Source organism: Pieris brassicae, chromosome 1 (assembly GCF_905147105.1).
Source record: "Pieris brassicae chromosome 1, ilPieBrab1.1, whole genome shotgun sequence".
NCBI classification, from domain to species: Eukaryota; Metazoa; Arthropoda; class Insecta; order Lepidoptera; family Pieridae; genus Pieris; species Pieris brassicae.
In genome coordinates this window covers 2,431,291-2,454,146 of record NC_059665.1, presented here as the reverse complement: position 1 = coordinate 2,454,146, position 22,856 = coordinate 2,431,291, and the positions used below count along the sequence as shown (strand labels likewise).

At 33.0% G+C, this 22,856-nt stretch overlaps 1 protein-coding gene across 1 annotated transcript; it reads right to left on the bottom strand.

Moving 5' to 3' along the window:
• Positions 1-1,468: 1,468 nt before the first annotated feature.
• LOC123720274 (xaa-Pro aminopeptidase ApepP-like) lies at positions 1,469-21,706 on the bottom strand. Its single transcript, XM_045676823.1, has 12 exons — positions 21,631-21,706; positions 9,300-9,523; positions 8,613-8,819; positions 7,747-7,963; positions 7,107-7,374; positions 6,176-6,440; positions 5,526-5,733; positions 4,542-4,775; positions 4,233-4,304; positions 2,623-2,777; positions 1,925-2,087; positions 1,469-1,473 (listed from the first exon to the last, which is right to left on the bottom strand). Exons 1-12 carry the CDS (start codon positions 21,665-21,667, stop codon positions 1,469-1,471), a joined length of 2,055 nt encoding a protein of 684 aa, XP_045532779.1. The 5' UTR covers positions 21,668-21,706.
• Between the last annotated feature and the right edge of the window lie 1,150 nt (positions 21,707-22,856).

The window sequence follows — 22,856 nt, the reverse complement described above, 5'->3', positions numbered from 1 at the left end:
CCAATAGGTACGTAAATACTAGTTTTAGGCTTCCATTACTGTGTAAATTATACGTATTAAATTACGTTCTTTATAAAGATTTAATCCGCAATTTACCATTTCATAACAATTGTAGTAGGAATCAAAGAATTAGCGCTTGGTAAGTCTGAGCCGCGAACGTCAAAAATATATTTGATTTTAAGACACGGTATATTTTAGTCTCTGAATCTCACCTTTGAAGTTTTCGAATTCGCTTGAGTAATTGAATCTATATGTGATATGTTTCATAAGGCACGCAACTACATTATAATTAGAAAAAAAAACGATGCGTTTTAAATATATATATATATATATATCCGATGTACGATATTAGGTGCTAGTAAAGGCTCTTGTCGAAGAAAATCTAAACCTAAATCTAAAATAATTTAGCACATCACGCTTAAAATGAAACCGTTATTATAATGATCCTAATATACCTAAATCATTTTTTTATAACAGTGTTGAAAACTGTTTCTTTAAAATATCCTGCCCGGCTTATTATTCTGTCTTTTTGGGATAAAAGTTTGTCCTCAATGGATGGAAGGATACCTACAACACCAAGAGGTGCAGATGTAAGTGCCGGCTTTGTATACGCTCTTCTCCTGAAGGCTCCTAAGTCGTAACGTCGTAAGTGGTGGAAAGAAGTGAACAGGTGGAATTTTGCATTCTGTCTTGACGTCAAATGATGAATTTAATAATTTCCATTAAAATATGAAAAAAAAGGCGGTTGCATCCGCGATAGCTCACACTTAAGGCACAACGATTTCTCTAACATGTACAGACTACTTGAATAAGGCACTCGGTGGAAAACCATTTCTTAAGTACATCTAGATAATTATTATTAGAATACATATAATTTTCCATATTATATTATTTTAATATAAAACGTATAACATTCTTTCCTCTGAATATAATTCTATTAAGCACTAATGCTAGCTAAAATATTGAAATACTATATGATTGAAACTAATAATAATATTGTTTAAGTTGTGTAAACGTAATAATAAAAAGTACGGTATTGGGAAATTTGGCTAAAATATTATTATAATTTAAACAGATCATATTTTTCCTACAAATATACCTACCTAATTAGCTTTAACTAAATCCGCGCAACTACCTAATTATTGCAGAATGACTTTTAAGTCTTTTCATATTGTGTATACACATTTCTAATAAATTAATAATACTAATTTATGTTATATAATTTCGTATTCTACAAGTAAGATTGCTTTGTGTAAACATCTACCTACTTATATTTTAATTTCTTACCGACTTCAGGGAGGCATGTTATATATTGTATTGTATATTTGAGTTCGATGTTTGTCTACAAATTTATCGGGAACCGAAAGTGATTATAATATTAGGTTAATTTGTTTTATATAAGTTCAACTTACGGAATAATGTATGTTAATTAAGCAAAATCCAGTGAGTATTTTTTGGGATATTTACGTTATTCTGGAAGGTACATGAATGATATAGGTTCTCCTAGTTAAATTTGTTAGTATAAGCTTTTTTTTTAATTTCGAGTTCACTTATCAGTGCTACACTCAGCAACTATATACCTCCTACGGCGTGTCGCATTCGCTAGTCCGCTTTGAAGAGTGCATACACCGTGATGGAAGACATCTTGACGGTCTAATATTTTGTACATAAAATCCGCATTAATACATTATAATTTACTGCAATAATAATATTATAAATACAATTTTCTTTTAAATAAATATTTAAAGTTTAAAATGGGCACTGAGACACTCTTTAGTTTTGAATATATAACGTTAGGTGCAATTAGGTGATACAATACATCATACAATATATTAATACAATAAGTAAAATTATTTATCTAATTATTTCTATACTATTTAAATAGCATTTACAGCAAATATAAAAATTAATAGCGCTGATACACGATGAATAATTGCAGAGTTTGAGGCTTTCTTGTTCTTCGATGGCAGTTCTATTTCAATGGTTTTATTCATTACCCAGTAGTAGACATCAGTCAATCCTTGGGCTGTTAACTCTGGACCGACTGTCTCACGTATCCTCTTGTTGTATGCGTTTAACCAGTTTATCTGCAATATTTATTTATTTACAATCGTTCGCCTTATTCTATGTTTGTAGAAAATACGCCATTACAATAGGAAAAATTTACTCTCATAAATTTTTCCCTAACGCGCCAAAAGAAGTAGGTATATAGTTATAGTAGGTTGAAGTTATCTTCACAAAAACTAAAATGTTGACTATAGCTAACTTCAAGGTGGTTACCTAGACTAGATAAAACTAGGTTTAACCCTAACGCGCCAAAAGATCAACTTTAAAAACACAAAGAGAAAAAGAATACATCTATTTCAAACAACAATCGTAACATTAAATATTGTCAATAATTCATCCATAAGTGCCGCTTTCAAATAAAATTATTATTATTAAATTATTGTGTGTCGTTTTGGTTCAAAGTTACTTAAATGAAGATCGCCTGCAATCTTTAAACAATTTAACTGACCTGCCCTAATTCGCCGACCCAACCTAGGTTACAGGGATTAACAAAAACCCATCTATTTTTATAAGTGAACAGCAATCTAACACGCTCAATAAGGTAAACAAAATTACCTCATAATCAGTCAGCAGATTTCTGTCGATAAGTTTAGGTTCGTACGGCAACAGTGTTGTTTCTTTGAAACCTAAATATCCTGACGAGCGTTGAACTACTTCCAAGACATTGCTTAGTTTTATTCCGAATTTACGAGGATCGTGCCAAGCTGGTTCTGAAACGATACCATTACAAGTTATTAATATAAATGTTTTTGTTTCATATGGGTGACGTGGCACAGTTAATGAAAAAAGTATGTTAAATTAAACTGCATTAAGAATGGCAGAATGCCAAATTCCATCCTCTCCATCCCAACGGCTTGCGTACCATAACACAGCGCTTTTTAAGGCGCTTTCTGCGGCGTGCAAAGTCTTTGTGAAGACATACGGCCCTTCAAGAAAAGAGCATACCATTTGTTAGGCTGGCAACGCAATTGTGACCCTTCTGGCAATGTACACACGTAAGAAGTGAAACTTCTTTATGACTTTATTTTTCGAAAAATGATCTACTATATGCAACTTTACAGAAATTGGTTAAATAAAGTTAAATTAGATTAAGTTTAACAAAAGGCTTTTATTATCATAGACATGAATACAAATAATACAATTATTTCATTTTACCTTACTACTAAGATTATTGCAGAATAAATAGAATTATTGCTGTCATTGTTATCGTTATTATATATTTTTGTTATTAATGACTTCGAATCTCTTCGAATCAACCGTGGTAGGAACAAGAAAAAGATGGCGCGTAACGGAATAATGTGAGGCGTAACCGAAAAATGTGACGGTTTTTTTTACAACGCCGATAAAGTAAGTAGTTTTACTACCGGACAGCTCTGCTGGCGCTTTTCTTGCACAATGGATAAAGATTACAATACAGCGAGGAAATTCTGGTCGCATTCAAGGTATGCCACAGGGACCATACTTGTTAACCTTGTTCTAGTTATCTATTGACATGACAGAAAAACTTTATTCATGACAAAAATTGTGACAAAATCGATGTAACGCTAGGCCCCTGGGTCTTGTGCAACTAAATTATAATTATTCTATGGTGCATGTTTAAAACATTTTTTTAAAGATTAGCTGTCTTAGGTATGTATAGATAGAGTCGTTATTGTTTTTTTCCAACTTCGATTTTGTTCCCTTTAGAGTAGACCCTTGGTGGGTGTGGAGTTCAAGTGCTAATTAAAGATTTAAGTTGGCGCCTGGTAGATAGTACCTATGAGCTGCTGCTTCTCACTCAACGAATGAGTCGCCATACATCGAGGAAATGCTGCCAGCATTACAGGTACACTTCCACAGGTATCAAACTTTTAAAATTTGTTTTAATTTTCATCATATTATTTTTAATATGACTGTTGGTAAAGAAATACTTTATATTGATGAACAATAATGTAGGTAAAAATACTTTCTTTATATTTAAATGTTACAAATATTATTCCAATAAAAAAACTTGTATATGTTAAGTATGCGTGAATGTATTTTTAGATTGTATTAAACTTACGTATTATTCATATATATTAAACAAAATGTGTTGGGTTTTATTTCAGTATGTATATCATCTTACACTTACTTCGTAACCACACGTTATTTTTGGATTGTAAAAACTGTTCGTTTTAACAACTCACCGTTAGTAACGAAGTAGCCTTCGCGAAACGTGTGGAGGTTTGTGTCCTGTCTGTAATCTATAACTACTGGATCTGAAACATATATTAAACAGTTATTTCTAAGATTTAAAATTTCATCAATCGAAAAAATTTCATACACTCCATGTTGGTTGTAATGCAATCATTACAATTGTCTTTACTAAAGTTGTTTATTAAAAACCATAGATACGTCGAATTTTTTTTTTTTTTGATAAATATAATTTGTGTATTTTTTGTATTTGATAAATATAATTTACGTATATTACATTACAACTTTACTATTATTTATACCTTCTCTTCTATTTAATGCGGCTCCAACTCCATGTCCCGTAGGTAGTAAATAATCCTGGCGAAACGACCACAACGGAGCCCTAGCTACTGGGTCTGCATGAGCTGCAGGAAGCGTTGACGGCGCCTGTAGAGTTGCAAAAGCCGCCAAGGACCGTAGCACCATAGTATAAGCTCGTCTTTCATCACGACTTGGTGTTCCGTAGTGAAGAGTCCGTGTGACGACTGTAGTACCTTCTGTAATCATTAATTATATTAAAGAAATCAATATAAATAAATAAAAATAATAGAGTAAAATAAAGTATTTCATTTGGAACCTTAATTATACACTAGCTGCCTTTGTATACTTCGTTACGACCTAATATGTTTTTTTACATAGTCTATTAGTTTATAATTACCTTCCAGGAGAACTTTTTGACGCGAAAATGCGATAATTATAATAATGAAGCCCGTATAATTTCCAATCATGACAACAAATATAATATACAGCTTAGATTTTTTACATTTTATACATTATTTTCTATATCTTAGCTAAATTTAGTACAATCGAAACCCCTTAGCGGGTAAAAGTTTCCATTATATACATGCAAACCTTCATTAGTTATAAATGACGTAATAATTAATAATTTTTTGTTGCAATAAAGAGTTCTTATCTTCTTCCTTAAAGTTCAAGGAAAGGGAAAATACTAATAGGTTCAAAAAACATACCTACTTAATTTGGTCCAGCCGTCTTCTAGGATTGCGCTTACCAACATATTTTGTGGTTATTTTTCTTTTTACAGTTACGTATATTACAACAATAAATACAAGTAAAGTTTAGTAGCATTAGGGTTGACTTATTAAGTCGTAATTTTAGGCCTCCTGTGACCTTATAATTACCTAATATACGTGAATTGCAAGTGAATTTGATTTTGACAGTTTATTTAGAATAATAAGCGCCTGCTTATTTAGTAACATTTATACATAATCATATTTTATCTAACATACCATCATACTGTCCTCCTGACTGTATAATAAGCGTAGAGTTGGAGAAAATTCGTCTATTTGTAGCATTCGTAGCTTGGTACTCTGGTTCGGCAGCGTTTGGTCCGAAAGCCACTCGAGTCCTCATGGATAGACCTCTGTAGCCAGCCTGAGTGGCTCGTGTAGCATCTATCTTCTCACCCACTAATAATTCATTGAGGTTTGATTTACCCTAAAAAGATTAATTAAAAAACATTAGCCTCATTTTGTTTGACTTACGAAGCACTAGTAGTACATATTTAAAAATAACTGATACTTATTGTGGTGATAAAAATATTATATTTCAGTGATTATGATATTAAACAAAGTATGTCAGTACCGACTACAGCGCCATCTGCCGGACTGATTTGTGAATCTAAACCATCTAGGGCTCCACCCAAACGCATACAAAAAACACATTCAAATCGGTCCAGCCGTTTAAGAGGAGTTCAGTGACATACGCACGTACAGTAGAATTATATACATATGTAAGCTGTCCCATTTAACCTATCTAAGTTAGATCAAACTGCACACGATGTACAAATTTGATTGAAATCGGTTAAGCAGTTTAGGAGTCTATAGCGGACACGTAACGTGACGCGAAATTTATATATTCTATAAAATGTATCAACTACCTTCTTTTCAAGATAATTCAATACAGTGCACATCGCGACCGCATCTCTTAAGTGAGCTTTCTTCATTCCTTTGATTTCAGCCATGTTCTTTTGAGCTTTTAGATAGATTATGGGTGAGGGTTGAAAGAGCCTTTTGGAGGCTGTAATGGCCTGAGTTATAGCTGCCGATGCTCCTCTTTGGAACGTCCCTCCTGTCGGTATTAGGATCTTGTTCAGGTCCACTGCCTTCCGCAAATCGGAGTATACAGTTTCATAGTCTTTTACGCTGAAAATTTAAATGTCATCAAAACCCAGCCCTTGCTAAACAAAGTCTCTCCCAATATGTTATTTAGTATAATGTTTTTAAAATTGCAGCAAAAAATTATATTAATCTATATGCTTTAGACAACAGACTTTAGACAAAATAAAAATAGTGTACTATAATAAGGATTACATTAAATTTATGTCATTATTGTATTTAATATAAGTACATGACCTCTGACGGATTGAAGGCCTCCTTGAAATTCTTCCATTTGTCTCTCATCTTCGCGGGGATATAGTAATTTCCCCGCTATCTTGGGCGTCCTCTATTTTTCCCTACTGTGCCATTCCAAGTAATGGTCTTTGATCTGACATCACGGACGCGGGCAAAGTGGCCGGCCCACTTCCACCATTTTGAGTGTGTTACGAAGTCAGTTATTGTTGTAAGTGACAGTTGTTTTCTCATTCTTTAATTTTCAACCGAAAATTGGAACGCTTCATACCCCTATTGATATACTTAAAGTCGTTTTCAGAACTGCTTTGAATGCCTAACATATGTTCCATGCTAGGTTTATTATTCTGGTAGTTTCACCGGGACATATTCAAGAGACAATGTCTTTGGGCATTGACAAAGACGGATCGTTCTTCGTAATTTTAGTTTATACTTTATTTTAGTTTATTTATACTTTACCTGGTACAATTAACAACATTAGGATAGCAATTATATGCAGCCAACATATCTCGTTCTGGCATCATGAGCTTCCCAGGAGGGACGTATATCCTTACATCTCTATGGGTGACTAGAACGAAGGCTTTTAGAAGTGGGGCGTAGGGAAGGTCCTTGCCCCTGAGGTTAAGGAGCCAGGCGACTTCATCCAGAGCCGTCACGATCATAGCATCAGCTCCAACCGCTTGTAACTCATTTCGTACTGATGACAGCTTCTCTCGCCATGACATGCCTGATACAATGTTAATTAGTACATAACAATTACCAAAACCAATAAACCTGCCTTAGAAGTGTTGTGCGATCACAATAGTGGTTGTAAGGTTGTACCTACTAATAAATATAATATTAGAGTAGTTTTTTGAAGCTGAGTTTCTATAGAAAATGGTTATTAAGTGAGAGAAAAAGTATCTACTTTTTTAACATAATAGATACATAATTGTGTTATATCAATTTGTAATTAATATTTTTTTAAATAGAACAGGGGCAAACGGGCAAGAGGCTCGCCTGATGTTAAGTGGTACACAACCCATGGATTAGCCTTTTCAGAATTGGTACGCTGTTTTCATGTTGAGTCAATACCTACATAAAGGTAAAACACCCTTACCAGTGAACTCAGAATTGTGAGACATAGCCACAACTCTAGTGAATTGTGGTCGTTTCCACATGGGATCAGTCTCCTGGTTCCATAATTGGTCAAGCAAAGTTGATTGAGGTACAAGCTGCAAGTTCTCCCGCTGTAGGCTTGTGGACAAGGCTTGCCATTCTCCAAAAGATGTCAGACGAACATCACCACCAACGCGACCATTACGAATAGCAGTTCCCTTAATGAATAAACGTATGTTACGTATATATACTGTTTTATCAAAGTAAAATGCGTTTAGCACAAAAAAATCCATGCAAATTTTCTATATTTTTCCGCTTTTTATACGTTTAAATTGACGAAAGTAATAGGACGGTTACAAGAACGCTTTAATTGGAAACAGTAAAAGATTTAACAGCTATTTAATTGTATGTGATGTATGTAGACATCATATACCTCAGGGTCGACAACAAACAAATTATTTTACACCATTTAATTGTGATGTCATAAAAAAAGAGTTGAGCATGATGTATAGACCCGAGCGGTAACACGAATCGAATCTGTACATCGAGAGCAAACAACGTATATGGCGGGAGATGGTTGAGGTATTTGATACCGCGGTTAATAAATGGAACACCCATATTCGATAGCCTTACGTTCATAAACATAAAAAGTAAATCGAAAAACAATTTTTATATACATTTGTCGCGTTCCAAAACAAGACTGCTATGGCTACATTTATACAAACCACAGCGGTTTTCTAATGTAACATATTACGATTTAAAAAAAAAGACGGCAACAGCAACAGTTTGACGAAGAGAGACGAATGAGCGAATTAAAACGGTGTTAAAAGACTGACTTTAGGAGGAATATATAGACACATAACATACCCCAATCCATTCGGCAATTGTTGGCTGGCTTGGATCGTCTCCGTCAAGCACCAGCCAAGCACATGAGAGCGACATCTTGGCACGACGCACGTTAACAGCTGGGACCCATATGGCTGCCCCACCAGCTGCTAAAACCGCTGCTGTTCCAGCACCGTCCCACCCACTTATGTACTCTAAACGACGCTCGTCCGGTGACGGTTCTTCACTCTACATTTTATTTAAATTAGGTAATAAAAATGACAATTTATTTATCGTTGTTAACTATAAAAAATTATAGATTTGTTAAATTACTTCTATTTATTATTAATTGCTGTTGTATCTCTGTATTATTACTTTTTTTCTTTTTTGTGTTGTGTTCAATAGTCTGTGCAAAGAGATTAAATCAATATAGGTATAGTGTCTATGTATATTTTTTAATTGTAAAAGAAAAGATACTTAAAAATAGATTTTATTCAATATGTCCTATCATTAAGATCATTTTTAAACCGATCAAAACGATAATGAATTACGCGTTTACACATTTACAGTGCATTTAATAACTTTATCTAAAATGTGATTGATATACTGGCTAAAATTAGGTTCATGCAAACTTCAGAATATATTAAGAGGTAAGCCCGAAGACAAAAGGAATAAAGCGGATGGGTTAAAGCGTTTTTGACTCGTTCATTACAATATCGAATTTCGTACCAAATGTTCGTCGCTAAAGAAAACAAGAAATGCATCCAAATAGGTAGAATTTTTCATAGCAATTCGTAGTTTTCCCAACGGGTTAGTGAGGCTGGAGGCCTCCGGACAGGCCGGTGGAGGTGGAGTCAGCTCTTGAAGCATTGATGGCGTGGTCATCTGTGTTGTTGTAGGCATAGCGTTGGTACTAGTAGTGGGTACATATGCAACTCTGACTGCACTGCATTCTGTAATAATAATATTTTTTTGTATATTTGAATATTTATAATTTTTCTATACAATATCGTATTACAAAAAAAACATGGAGTCGTTACATATTTTTTTCCAATGCGTGACTGCATTTTTCTCAACACATACAATCTATTCATACATTCATCAATAGAAAATAATATTTGTATCCTGGGGGAGATAAGATAGAGAAGCATTACGCCAAACATCTATCTATCTCTTTCGAAGGGACAGAAAGAGGAGAAAGCGGCTAGCGACAACGACGCTAATGGCGCGGGAAGGTACTAGGATATCAGAGCAATAAACAGCTCGAAAGGTTTGAAAGCTCTTTCAAAGCTCCGTGTGGGACAAGGATAATAGAGGGTACGGAATTATCTCTTTCACTCTTAGTTTTCAAAGCCCCTCTCTCTGACTTCCAGTTCGCTTGAATACACACTAATACCTCGACACACACATACTCACTTTGGATTAGAAGGATGTAATGTACATTTGTTTTATTATATAGAGATAAAAAAATAATTTTGTAAAAATGCTTATTAGTATTTTAAATTTCGTGATAAAGTCGTTCAATAAATTTCTGCATAAAATAATACACAAAACAGGTAAAAATTTGCTTTTATTACGTAAAAATGCAATGAAAAAGGCTTATATATTTTTTCTATTCCTGGGATTTCTAATCCGGGCCTTGAGGTACCCAAGGGATGTAGAATCTATTGGGATGACGTCAACATTTAATAGGAATACAGAAGATTCGAAGAGGTCTTCTCAAAACGATCCCTTTCCCTTTTACTTTGCCCTCTGACATGATATATTATATAATATAGCAGCCATCATGTTCGAACTAGTAATACAATTTTCAAAGTTAAATATCCTTAGGTGGCGCGCAATTAAGTCTAACAAATTTTTGATTAATTTACATTGATGATTTTCATATTATCCATAAAACGGTTTCCGAACTTCACCCTAAGTAAGTTAGTTATATTATGTATAATAAAGATACAATTACAATAATATCACACTAATAATAAACATAGTTGCTCTTTCTTACAAACGAAGTAAAACATTTTCTTTCTCTTTCTATAGTTTTGTTACCGTGTTTGTTCTATAAAAATGTATTATTAAATTAAATATAATTCGAGTATATACTAGAGTAGAAATAGAATATTGCAACAGTAAAAATAGCCAATAAACGCTTCAGCAAGACGGTTGGTTATTTATAAATAAATAAGATCTATAAAACAAATTAAATAAAATGGTGAGTCGTCTTCGTCCTTAAGGACGTATAGGCGCATTCCCAAAGGGACAAAATATCCTGTGGCTACCAGGGCACCACATTAATATAAGAGGTTTGTGCGTGTCGTCATCCTGCGAAAGGATCATTCAAGGACATCGCGATGCAGTGCGTTGCACCCTTGCACCGGCCATTCACATCTGCATCGATGCGTGTCACACGTTTGCATCGTAACTACGTCATGTATTGAAATATTGATAACTGCTGAGTATAGTACTAAATAATATGGATATTTTTTGTTCAGTCCATAAATTCCCTATGCACTTTTTATTGTAAGATTATAATATACAGTTGAAATATGTATTTAATCGCAAGAAAAATACGTACGGATTCTCTAATTAAAAAATTGATGTTTGATTTTTTTTAGATTAGGCTTCGAGCCATTGTTTGGTGTTGCTTAATAGATTTGCACCTATTATATTAACAAAAATCTCGTCAAATAGCGCTTAAAACAAAGTATCTAATAGTATTTATTGTTTATATTTTTATCTTGTATTGTTTTATCAAGCATTAGAAGTTATTAAAAAAACTAAAACGTCATACTGTAAAAAATTATGACGTCTATGCATACGTCCAATTTTGTAAGACCCATTTGATTAAAGCATACTGTTTGGCCGTAGAGGTCTCCGTTTACTGGTTGGTGTGGATGCACGCGCGAGCCAACGAGAGAGAAAAGAGACAGACAAACTTTTATTTTCAATTTGGAAAAGCAATAAAAATAAAAAAGTGCGTGTGCGTGAGAACAATGCTTTGCTCCCTTTTTGTACCAGGATTATATGGGTCGCGTGGAGTTCAAAATTTGGAATGAACAATGCTGCATGGGGAATGAAGATAACGGTCAGTGGTCATAAGTCATTCTAGGGCAGGTTATAGATAGCTACCATTGTTTTGTACCGTAATGGCCGTTTGAGAATAACGATAAAATAAATTATTTACTTTAAAAGAGCCCATCTTATTGGTATTGAGACCCAATTCGTTCGTTTTATACAATATGACACTGGGTGCGTAACAGTTTTGCTTTTAAACTTTACCACCTATATAAAATATATTTTTTTTAAAGTAAACCGACGAACGAGCCTTTATTATTTTATTTAAGGCGTTCGCCGTGATCTTAAAAGATACATAAAAATCATTTTAAAGAATTATTAATAGATAATTATAGTACCACTATTTTCTTATTTATTAAATATTATTGGATCCTCCCTCTTTCTTAGTAATTAATTTCCCAGGGAAAATGTCTGTCTAGCTGACGTCATCTTTATACTAGGTCTACATGAGGGTAGAAGGGGCGTCAAGAATTAAGCCGCCATTCGCATATTTCTTATATTCTCTAAATATATATATATTTTTCCTCTATATATATTTTTATATGGTCCCTTGTATTCATAAAATAAATATACATATTTAATAAATAACCATTAGATAATCCGTATATGTATTTAACCTTACAGCCATTTAATTTAACCTATCACATTAACATAGCAACATAATATATACAAGATTATAAAAAGTATATTGTATTAACGAATCGCATTAAAAAATGAAATATATATTCTTGTTTCAACATAACTTACCTTCATTATACTCGTATAATCAGTGTAGAATATATTTAACGCAGTCAAAGATTTAATTATAATTAACGTTAATCAATTGGACCACATTTTAATTAGGAAGTAATAATGATGGAGTACTAGGGTCTGCTAAAAGTGAAGAGATGCACAAAACTTAACTATGTAATAGGTTTCTAATGCATATGAGAAGGTATTTGCCAACTCTATACATAAGGTGTGATTTATGCAACCCTAGTGGAGATTTGTATATACAGATTTAGGAATTATTTGTATGACATTTCTTATGCCCTAGTTTGCCATTGCAGATGCAGAGTATAATTATATATTATTATATTTTCTTTTAGTCAGGTAGTAAAAATATGTGTACTACTGGCAAATGATATATTACCGCGTGGAAACGTCCTATTTTTTAACTTTATACCTATTGAACTTATATTTTTCTGTTTTATGGTTTATTTAGCTTCGAACGAGAAACAACTTCAAAAATCAGGTAATAGTTAATACGGATATTTTTTGTTGAAGCTTCAAAGCTTCAGGAATTCCATTCCATTCAAAAACGCTCTTCTGTGCCTACTACCACTATCTGTCTACCAATCGAAAACAAATATTGTTTCGCTGGGAACAGAAAGAAGCCTTGGCTTGTCTTCAGACGAAGTTAGGAGTTATTTGAAGTCGATGTATATTCGATATCAACAAATGTTGTTTAAGGACATTTTATATACTTTCTAGGAGGCTAGAGATAAGTTCTGTTTTATTTAAATAACAACAAAACATAATATTGCAAACTGCGTGGGCATTACCACTCGTGTGGTGGTAATAGAGCCACATGAATTGAAAGTACCTACTGTAATATTGTATCTCTTAAGCCTCAAAATAAATGTATACTTATATACCTATCGTTGGACTGTTGACTATGTACCTAAGCACAATATGAAAGTAACATCCATTCCCAAAGGATTTCTTTATATAATAATAAGCCGATTAATTCTAATAGAGATTAAAATTTCTTTAAAGATAAATTTACCTGTAAAGTAAATACATAAATTGTAGTTAAATGAACAAACCACAGTTTTATTCAATAGGTAAGACTACAGCTAGCGTAGTTGTGCTTACGATGCCTTTTGCTTTAAAAATGTATACATGTAGGTGAGGGAGATAGTAGCAATAAGTTCTTTCTCCTTCTTTCAAGACCTCATTGCCACTAAAGATAGAGAGCGGCATAGAAAATACAATGAGCAAGAGAGAACCGATGAATTTACCCTTGTACGACGGGTTACTCGTACAAGAATGTGGTATGAGCTCCTGTGCAGCGCTGACACCTTAATACATTTGACGTTGTAGACGCGTTACTGCGTTTATTATAAAAGAGCTTGGCTTCTGCTGCTTGCTTGCTAACCAACTAGGGAGTGTTTTCGTTGGTAAAGTAAATTGTTGGTGTCTGACACTAACCTATTTTTTCGACTCTTAGTGATTGATTGGGCACATTTTTCAATGGCATGACAATATATTTTGTCTCTTTCTCTCTCTTTATGGTGTGAGAACAGGTATGCGATATATCCTTGCTGCTTATTTAACATACCGAAACTGTTTTAATATTTATACAAATTAAATAAATAAAAAAATAAAGAGTTGAAAACCTTATTTTTATATAGAAATTAGACATTTCGCCAACTAGAAAATTGGACAGACGTGTTAGAAGAGCACCCATCATTAATTTACTGCTTAGATTTTTTTACTGTCGACATGTGGCCACCTGTCCGAAAGGGTTGAACATGTGGGCTACATATACCAAGGTTGTATGACCGATGAGGGAGTATAGTCGGCACAATGTGTTCCATATGTGGGGACCGTGAAACCCCTTTAATAGGGTGGAGTTTGCTAAACTGCGTGTGTGGTTGTGTTGTGTATTGTCTTTCGTATGTGTACTACTTATTCTTAATGAATAAGATGGAATAACGAACATTTAACTGGCGATTAAAATGTAATTAAAATATACCTACCCATAAGTACACTTTATAATATGTATTTACTTTTCAGAAAATCTTTATGGAAAACACAAAATATAAAGACCATTTACTAAGAGTCTTTGCAACATCATTTAATACTTTTTGCTTAGTTAAAGTTTTTTAATCGCATATAATCGCAATCGCAGTTAAAGTTTACAATCGCATTGTATAATATTAATAATTTATTTAACTACATAAATTGTACAAATGTAAAATTATTACTTTTCGTAAAACTGTATGTAAATTAATTAAAGATTTTAAAATTAAGTATATATATATACCTGTACATATAACTATAATAATATTAATTATAAGTAATTTATTTAATAAAATCGTAATATAATAATAACGATCGATTTCCACACAAACAAGCTATTTTTTAACAGTACTGAAGAATTTGAAGACATTCCATTACACTGTCTTTGATTCATGTTATCCTATTCGATGAGATTCAAGTGAGGCCATCTTTGCTCGCCAAACAATCGGTGCGAGCAAATAAATTCTATCATCATCTTCTATCTCTCTCTCCGCAGAGACAGTCATGATGTGATTGTTAGATATTTATTTAATTGAACTTACTTGTAAATAATAATTAAGTATCTAAAATCAACTCTGATTAAAATCTACTAATTAATTAAAGGTCTGAAAAATATACAACTAAATAAATGTATTTCCATGACTTTTTCATTAATAGTATAAAATATATGGAAGCAAGAACCATAAAAAAAAGCTTTTTAGTCAGTTACATTGGTACATTGTGCCCAACGCTGAACAAAAATATTTATTATATCTATTTGCAGGTAAATAAAGGTTTAGTAATAAAAATGTACAAAGAAAGGACTGGAACGCCTTTCAAGCCCTTGAAAACATTCTTAAATATTCCTTAGTACCCATACATCCCTGGTACACAAAGTCATTGGGAGTGACATGTCCATTATTTTTCTTGTTTAATTCTTGTCCTTTTTTTATTTAAACCCACCAAACTAACCTTTCCTTCCTCCTCAAGTTTTAATTATTAAATTATTTATTGCTTTGTTTAGAACCTCGGATTCAACCAATGAGTTTTACCAGCAAATATTTAAAATGTACTTAAAATGGGAATAAAAAATTAAAAGGGCCCTGGGAATGTTTGTTTAACGGAGAAAGCCCTTTTAAATTATTTATATTAAAACACAAGATACCGGGATCACAGAAATCGTGAGGCGATTGCGAAGGGCCTGTAAAGGGCTTGGCGACTTTCAAGGTTTACACGCAATGAGCATTGGGCGTGGCGACACCGACCAATCGTGCGTAAGGTTTCTTACGCAAGTTTATTCAGAGATACAAACTATTTATATACATACTTACTTCAACTCCTTACCTACCGTTTTGTATTATACGCATTACAATGCAACTTCATTTACAAGTTGGAAAGAGGATAAAAAATATAATGGCTAAATTTAGAGACGTCACTGAAATATGGTACCTTTTGAACGTTTAATAAGTTCCAGTTCCGTTCCAGTAAGTAGGTAATATTATTTACTTTTTCTAAAGGTACTAGGGTACCGCTGTGGAAAGATGATGGATAAATCAATGATTCAGAATTAACAGGCGGTTATGACAAAGAATGCTACATAGTCTATAGAATACACAATGTTACCAATTAAATATTAACGTGTAATACGTGCTTATATATTAGATAAATCATCGTCGATATCGAATTGCACTACAATATTTTTATTAAAAATGCTTTAATTTTTTAACTAAATAATATTACAACCTAAACTATTTATGAATTCTGGTAATCATATTCTTAATCCTACCATGGCCCCTTGTTGCAAACGTATTGTCAACCAACATAAATGTTTTATAACAACATATTCCATTATACTTAAGTTTTGACAGCACGTACGCAACGAATTAGCCCTATACCGGGGTAGAAATACATATTTTAAGTATTTTTACAATAAAATGCTTAGTTTTGGTTGGCTCTTCAAAAATTACGATTATAATTAGTTCAGGAACTACTGAGTTTCATGTTTTTTAATATAATTACCGCTTTTAAGAAACATTTATAACGTGGCTCCACCCCATTGTCTGAATGTTAAATTTGAGGTACCTCGATACGCAGCAATTTCTTAGGATTTCTGATGCCCCAGTATATCTCAATGTTTGTGGTGCTTTGTATCGTTAATACTAACGAAATGTAAGAATGTATGTATGTATGTGTATGTATATATGTGTATGTATGTATGTGTATGTATGTATGTGTATGTATGTATGTAAGTTAGTCGTAGTTGTTTACTAATCGATAATAATAAAGTGGTACGCCTAAAATAAATAACTTTTACTAACAGTAGTATTTTACAACCAATAGATAGTTTCGTAACTATGTACCGATCGATGGACTCCTATCGATAGATGATGATACTCCCCCAAATCCGGACTTTATTTATAATCGAATTGGTGGTGGTTGGTTTATTGGCGATTACCGATAACGTCGAACCGTTCGGAAAATACCAAGGATACATGATTGTTAAGGAGCTTGGTTGAACAGAAATCGATATTCCCCCAATACCCTGTAATAATAATAACCTACCTTCCATGGTTATGCTATGAATGTGATACCCGCCCGTATAGACGAACTTTATTTGAACTAACTAAATCTGATCATAATGTGATGAAATATTTAAAACTTTTTTATTTAGAAAAAAAAATGAGATTAAAAACTAAGTATATCAATAAATAAAACTCATTTCATTTACATATTTACTCGCGTCGATGTTCGTTCAAATAAATAATAAATGGTAGTAGGTTTGTCAAGCAATAAAGCAAAAAAACTGAAAGGCTGGCTTATTTTGCTTTATTTAACACATAATGATATGCGTAATTAGATCGAAGAAACACGAGGGCAACATATTTTAAAGGAGCAATGTAGGGCTTTGCCGCCCTAAGGGCCACGATATGAAACAGATAAGGTACAAAACATTTATTTCGGTTTGCCGCGACAGTGCGCCAAAGACTGCGCATCCTGAAAACGTTCTATCTCACATACCAGGAACAAATAAAACTGAAGGGGGATTGAAAAGTAAGGAACAATATGACCGCACACACTGCTGACCCGGGACTGGAATTCCACTGACGACAAAAATGTGAAGAATGTGAATCGGGGACAGGGTTGAACTGCGTTTAATTCTTTAGACTAGGAAAGCAGGTTTAAAAAGATGTGGTAACTTCAAGTGCAAGTATGTAAGTGTACAATGGAATTTAAAAAATGTTAAAATATTTTATTTTGGTAATCGAGGTTTAGTTCAAATAATAACTAACAACACTTAGGGTACTAAATATACCGGTATTTTACTGGTACGTATTTATGTTTTGATGAACAAGCAATTTGTACTACGGATCTATTTTAATTATATCTATAATCATTATAATAAATAAATACATAAAATCTGGTCAAGGTGTTGCGGCCAGTTTGTCTGTACGTTGCCAAGTGGCCATTGGAACGGGTTAAGCGCGGCGGCCAAAGCACCAGGCGAACAGATCAGCGTGGTGATGGAAAGTGCATCGACCCGCATCAAGTGCAATACAACTCGATATCAATGCACTGCAGTTATTTAGTCATGAGTTAATCAAACTCAACACACAACATGGTCAATGGATGTTTTTAGCCATATTGTACCCGTTAAATTAGAATTATACCTATTAACATTTTATAGGGCATTATTTAAACATATACTATGACCTACATCCTCTTTTAGCCAGTCATCAGCCGGGTTAATGAAGACAATGGCCTGTAATGTCTGTCATTTGTCAATTCTGACACGGCCCACGCAACACGACAATCGAGGCGTTTAGTTAAAAATTTGCAGAAATATTTATTTACATATAAATAAATGTAGGCTACAAAAATCAGAATTAAAATTATATTATTATTATTTAAAATTTTAAACCAAGTAGGCCAAATTTGTGTTGATTAGCTGTGTTCGTATCAGCAGCATACAATTACTGCGCCTTGTAATAACTATTTTTATAAGTATCGAACCCTCCCATTACGCGGCTACAATGTGTACAACTTGACAAATACTTTTTAAATATTTTCCCTAGTCAACTATTATCCAATTAGGTAAAAAATTATGTAGATGATACAAATAAAATAGCGCACCATCAAACGGGTTAGTGGGGCATCAACGGAATGAAATAACTAGATTTATAGGTGCGGCCTTTGCGAACCCTCAGCGACGATGTTACCCTAGTCTATGTTTATTTTTATGGGGTACGGATAAATGTCAGGGGAGTGCCGGCCGCCTTTTACTTTATGGCATGCATGCGTTACGAGCTAAGAGCGTTCGGCGAGACCGTGTTATATATAAACTTAGCATAAATACTAGCCTTAAAACAAAAATATCTCTCAGAGTCAGAACTAGACTAGTACTTGTATGATTTATGTATGACGAGTATGATAATTCGCACATGCATATGCATTACAAAATTATAAATATAAAAATAGGAATTCTTTAAAAAAATTCACGCCGTGCATACCAATTTTTTTATTATCAAGGAAACAGCAGGTGAGGAGAGAAAAGCTTAAAAAGCATCGTGAGAAAGTTTGAGATTTTTGTTCCCAGTCTACCAGGAACATATAGATGATAAAAGATTTTTCTCTAAGATCCTTAGATCCTGGACAGGGATCGTGAGAAATAGTGAGATATTTTTTCTCAGTTAACCAGGCAAACATAATTAATGTAGTGATGCTTCAGATCCCGGATCCTGAGGGATCTCTGAACATTCCCCTCGGGATCGTGAGAAATATCGGGATTTCTTATCCCGAAATACCAGGATCATATAAAGTTAAGGATTCATTAATCCCTTTAGCCTTAAGCCATGAAGATTGCACCTTGCGTAAAGGAATTTTAAACTACTCGTAGTAGTAGCACCCAGTAATATAGCTCATTATTACACTGTTTTTCTTATCTTGTGGAGAATAAAAGCCTTAAATTTACACCTATATATGGCTATACACTCGCTCGTAGTCATACATATATAATCCTGAAATAGGATCAAACAAAGATTCATTGTGTCGGCAATCTACGCTAATTAACAACTATTCAGTAATTAGTATCAAATTAGTTCCTTTGTTAAGTACTTACGTCATTTATCAAAAAAGCATTGGAATGTTAAAACTTTAATATAGTAAAAAAAAATTGCTTTTGAAATTATATTGGATTTTTCTACAGTTAGCTAAATAATGATTTTAAATCGAAATCACAAATAATGCTATAAATTCTTTTTTCCAATAGGTACACGATAATGATGTCGTAATTATGTTAAAAGCAATGTAGGTATAAGACTAATATTTTTTTTTAATATAAAGTGACTCGGTGAATCGGTTTTGAGGCGGAAATGACCCAAAAGCTTGCGTTTTGCTTTGTTGGAACTCCTTGTTTATTAAAAATAACTGAGTAAAGTTCGTACTATATAAATTAATGACTAATACCTACATACGTCGTAATTTTTAATTGTTAATTAATTTTTATATTTCTTTTCCTTTATTATAAGACTCTATTTGTTTGTAAATAATAAAGGTAATCAAAAAATTAAGGATTGTTTATTCTTTATCATATAGCAACTAAAATTATATACAATCTGTGGGCTTTTTTAAGTAAATTATAAATTGTGCCTTTCTCGTCCGCAATTCATAAAAATTGTTCACAAAATATGTTGCTAAGCGCAAAACTCGAAGAAGGCTGGTCCAATTCAAGAAATTTATTTTTGTTAATTCTATCTATATATTCAGTATGTAACTATTAAAAAGGTAGGCTAAATAAATTAATATATGTGGTCTAATTACGCCATTAAATTCTTATTCTTAACTGTACAGCTATTAGTATGACTTCTTAACTTTTTACTTGTAAAAAACTGCAACTTTATATTAAAACTGTAAATTAAAAATTGCGTATTTTAACTCGTTTGCAACATGATGTGGTCTTAATTTAATATAAAAAACATTATTATATTTAGCGCAGTCTCTTTGGGTATATATTGTATAGATGTAGACAAAACGTTAATAAAATTGGTTAATGGACATATATAATTATCTTTTTAATTGATTATTATAATAGTTATTTCATATTTATGGTTGATTTTGGAAAAATTTAATCCTGCAATCATTATTTAAGTTATTTTTTCCAAATTATGCAAAAGCTATAACCTGTATACAACGAAAACATCGCATTTCTCCGCAAACACTAATTTAAACAATAGTTTTCTTCAAATTAACTATATTTATAATCAAGTCATTTATAATTTATTGATTAATAATATAAAACCTTTGACATAAACGTGTTTTCATAGATCATACAAAATGTCACTTTACGCATTTCCATGCGAACTTGCTTTTGATTTTTGATTAGATTTATTTGTAGAAAACAAAGAACATTTTATTCTGTCTAGAAATAATGTTTGGCATATCGTGATTGTACACGTACATTGTAACAAGTTAGGTGCTTATTAATAGGTGCATGTACTAACACGATTCCAACGTCCCATTCTGCAGTATTTGTATCGGTAAAATTCATTTTAAATTAATGTTGAGTGAGTGCAATATCCAATGGATTGGCAATAGTAATATTTGATTATTTAGTATTTACATTATTAAACAGTTCTCAATAGATAAAAGAAAATTGGCTCTAATACAGTTTATGTTTCTTGTCTTCCTAAATGATAATTGTTCGACCGAGAATCGAACTCGGGAATGTTCATTATCTGATTTTATACCGCGTAGACAATGTGTGTAATTTCGTGTGTTTTGGAACTAAGAAAAACGTTGCTTTGGATATTTAAATTATCAGGAAGTACTAGTAAGGTACCTCCTTAGTACGCCATTTTTTAACCAGAGAATAATGTCAAGACGAGTCGGTAGGCACTAAATCACAAAGTCTTAAAAACTAACAATGAAATCAAGCAACTTTTTATAATTTCAGTTTTAGGTTCGTTAGCACTGAATTATTAAAGGTACACTGCCAGAGACCATGCTTTTAAATGTATTTTATTTTTCTATTTATCTATTATTATATGTTATTAATAGGTTACATTGTAAATACTTTGTTAACGGAATTTTTAGTTAAAGTATATCTAGCCATAATAGTTCCTTTTGTGGGAATTAAACAAACAGTAAGCGCTGTGATTGAACATTATTATACTATTAATAACCTGTATTAATGTTAAAAAATATCTATTATAATAAAATCACTTACCAGCGCAAAAAACAGCTAACAAAACTATAATATTCATCGCGATGTTTTCTCACTAAATATTTCTAAAATTTTCTAACGCATTTGAGGCGCGAATTTGACGTGGCTGTCAAGCGAGCTTTGAATTCAGCGACTGGTCCTGAAAGTTTCAACCCCAAACCCCACCACCCTTTATGATGTCATGGGACAGGGAGCGTCCGACCCATAAAGAAAATTGTCTTGCACTAATTGAATCTATGTTTGTTCAGGGTAAGGTTTTGTTGCTAATTTAAAATTTTATCGTTTGATTTGGACTGTTTTTCTCATAGTAATTAATAAGAATATATTCAAACGCGTGATAAGTATATTTAAATATATACATAAAAGACATGTTTATCACTTAAAAACTTATACCTATTATTATTTTTCTATATTTAATTTATATTATTTATTACAGGCGTTTGTTTTTAGTTTAACATCAGCTGCCTGTATGTAAGATTTCCTGAAGATCCATCCCTTCTGAGGAAATGTTAATACCGCATATAGAAATATATAACGTTGCTCAGTCGGGATTGAAGGCACGACCTTGTACATATCAGGCTTAATCGCTAAGCTTTTGTACTAATTAAATGTAGGTATATTCTTCATATACAGAGATTAGGTAGTGTTAGAGGGTGAAAATTAATCTAATTAATCAATTCTTTAAAAAAAAAAATGAATAAGGTAAGTCTAGTTAATTCTGGAAACTGGAAATTTTTTAATGAGTTATATATCATAAAATTATTCGAAATGACCTCCCATATATACAGGCCCTTAAGTGCCGCTGCATATTCATGTCGATTTCAGTGACTGCTTTTTTTTAAGACCTTCCTCTCTAAAACCTGCCAAATTTTATAGTCCAAAGGATTAGCGTCCGGACTGGAGGAAGTTAAGTCGATGTTTTGACGCTCGTACCAAGCTTGGTCTTGGCCTTGTGTGCAGGCGCAGAGTCCTGCTGGAACACGAATGATGTCCCGCAAATAGCTTGCTGGGCTGGTCTTTGACAAGCCGATCCAAAACCGTCTCTGGGTACACTTTTGCACTGGTTTTGACGCCCTTTTCGCAAAAATGAACCTCAGTTGGCCCGTATTAGGACTCGAGCAGACCATTACTGATGATGGATGATATTGCACCCATCATTCTGTTTCTTGTAGGTTTCTTCAATATCGAAATTTTTTTCGTTCGTAAAGACGATATCAAGGTTTTTCGCA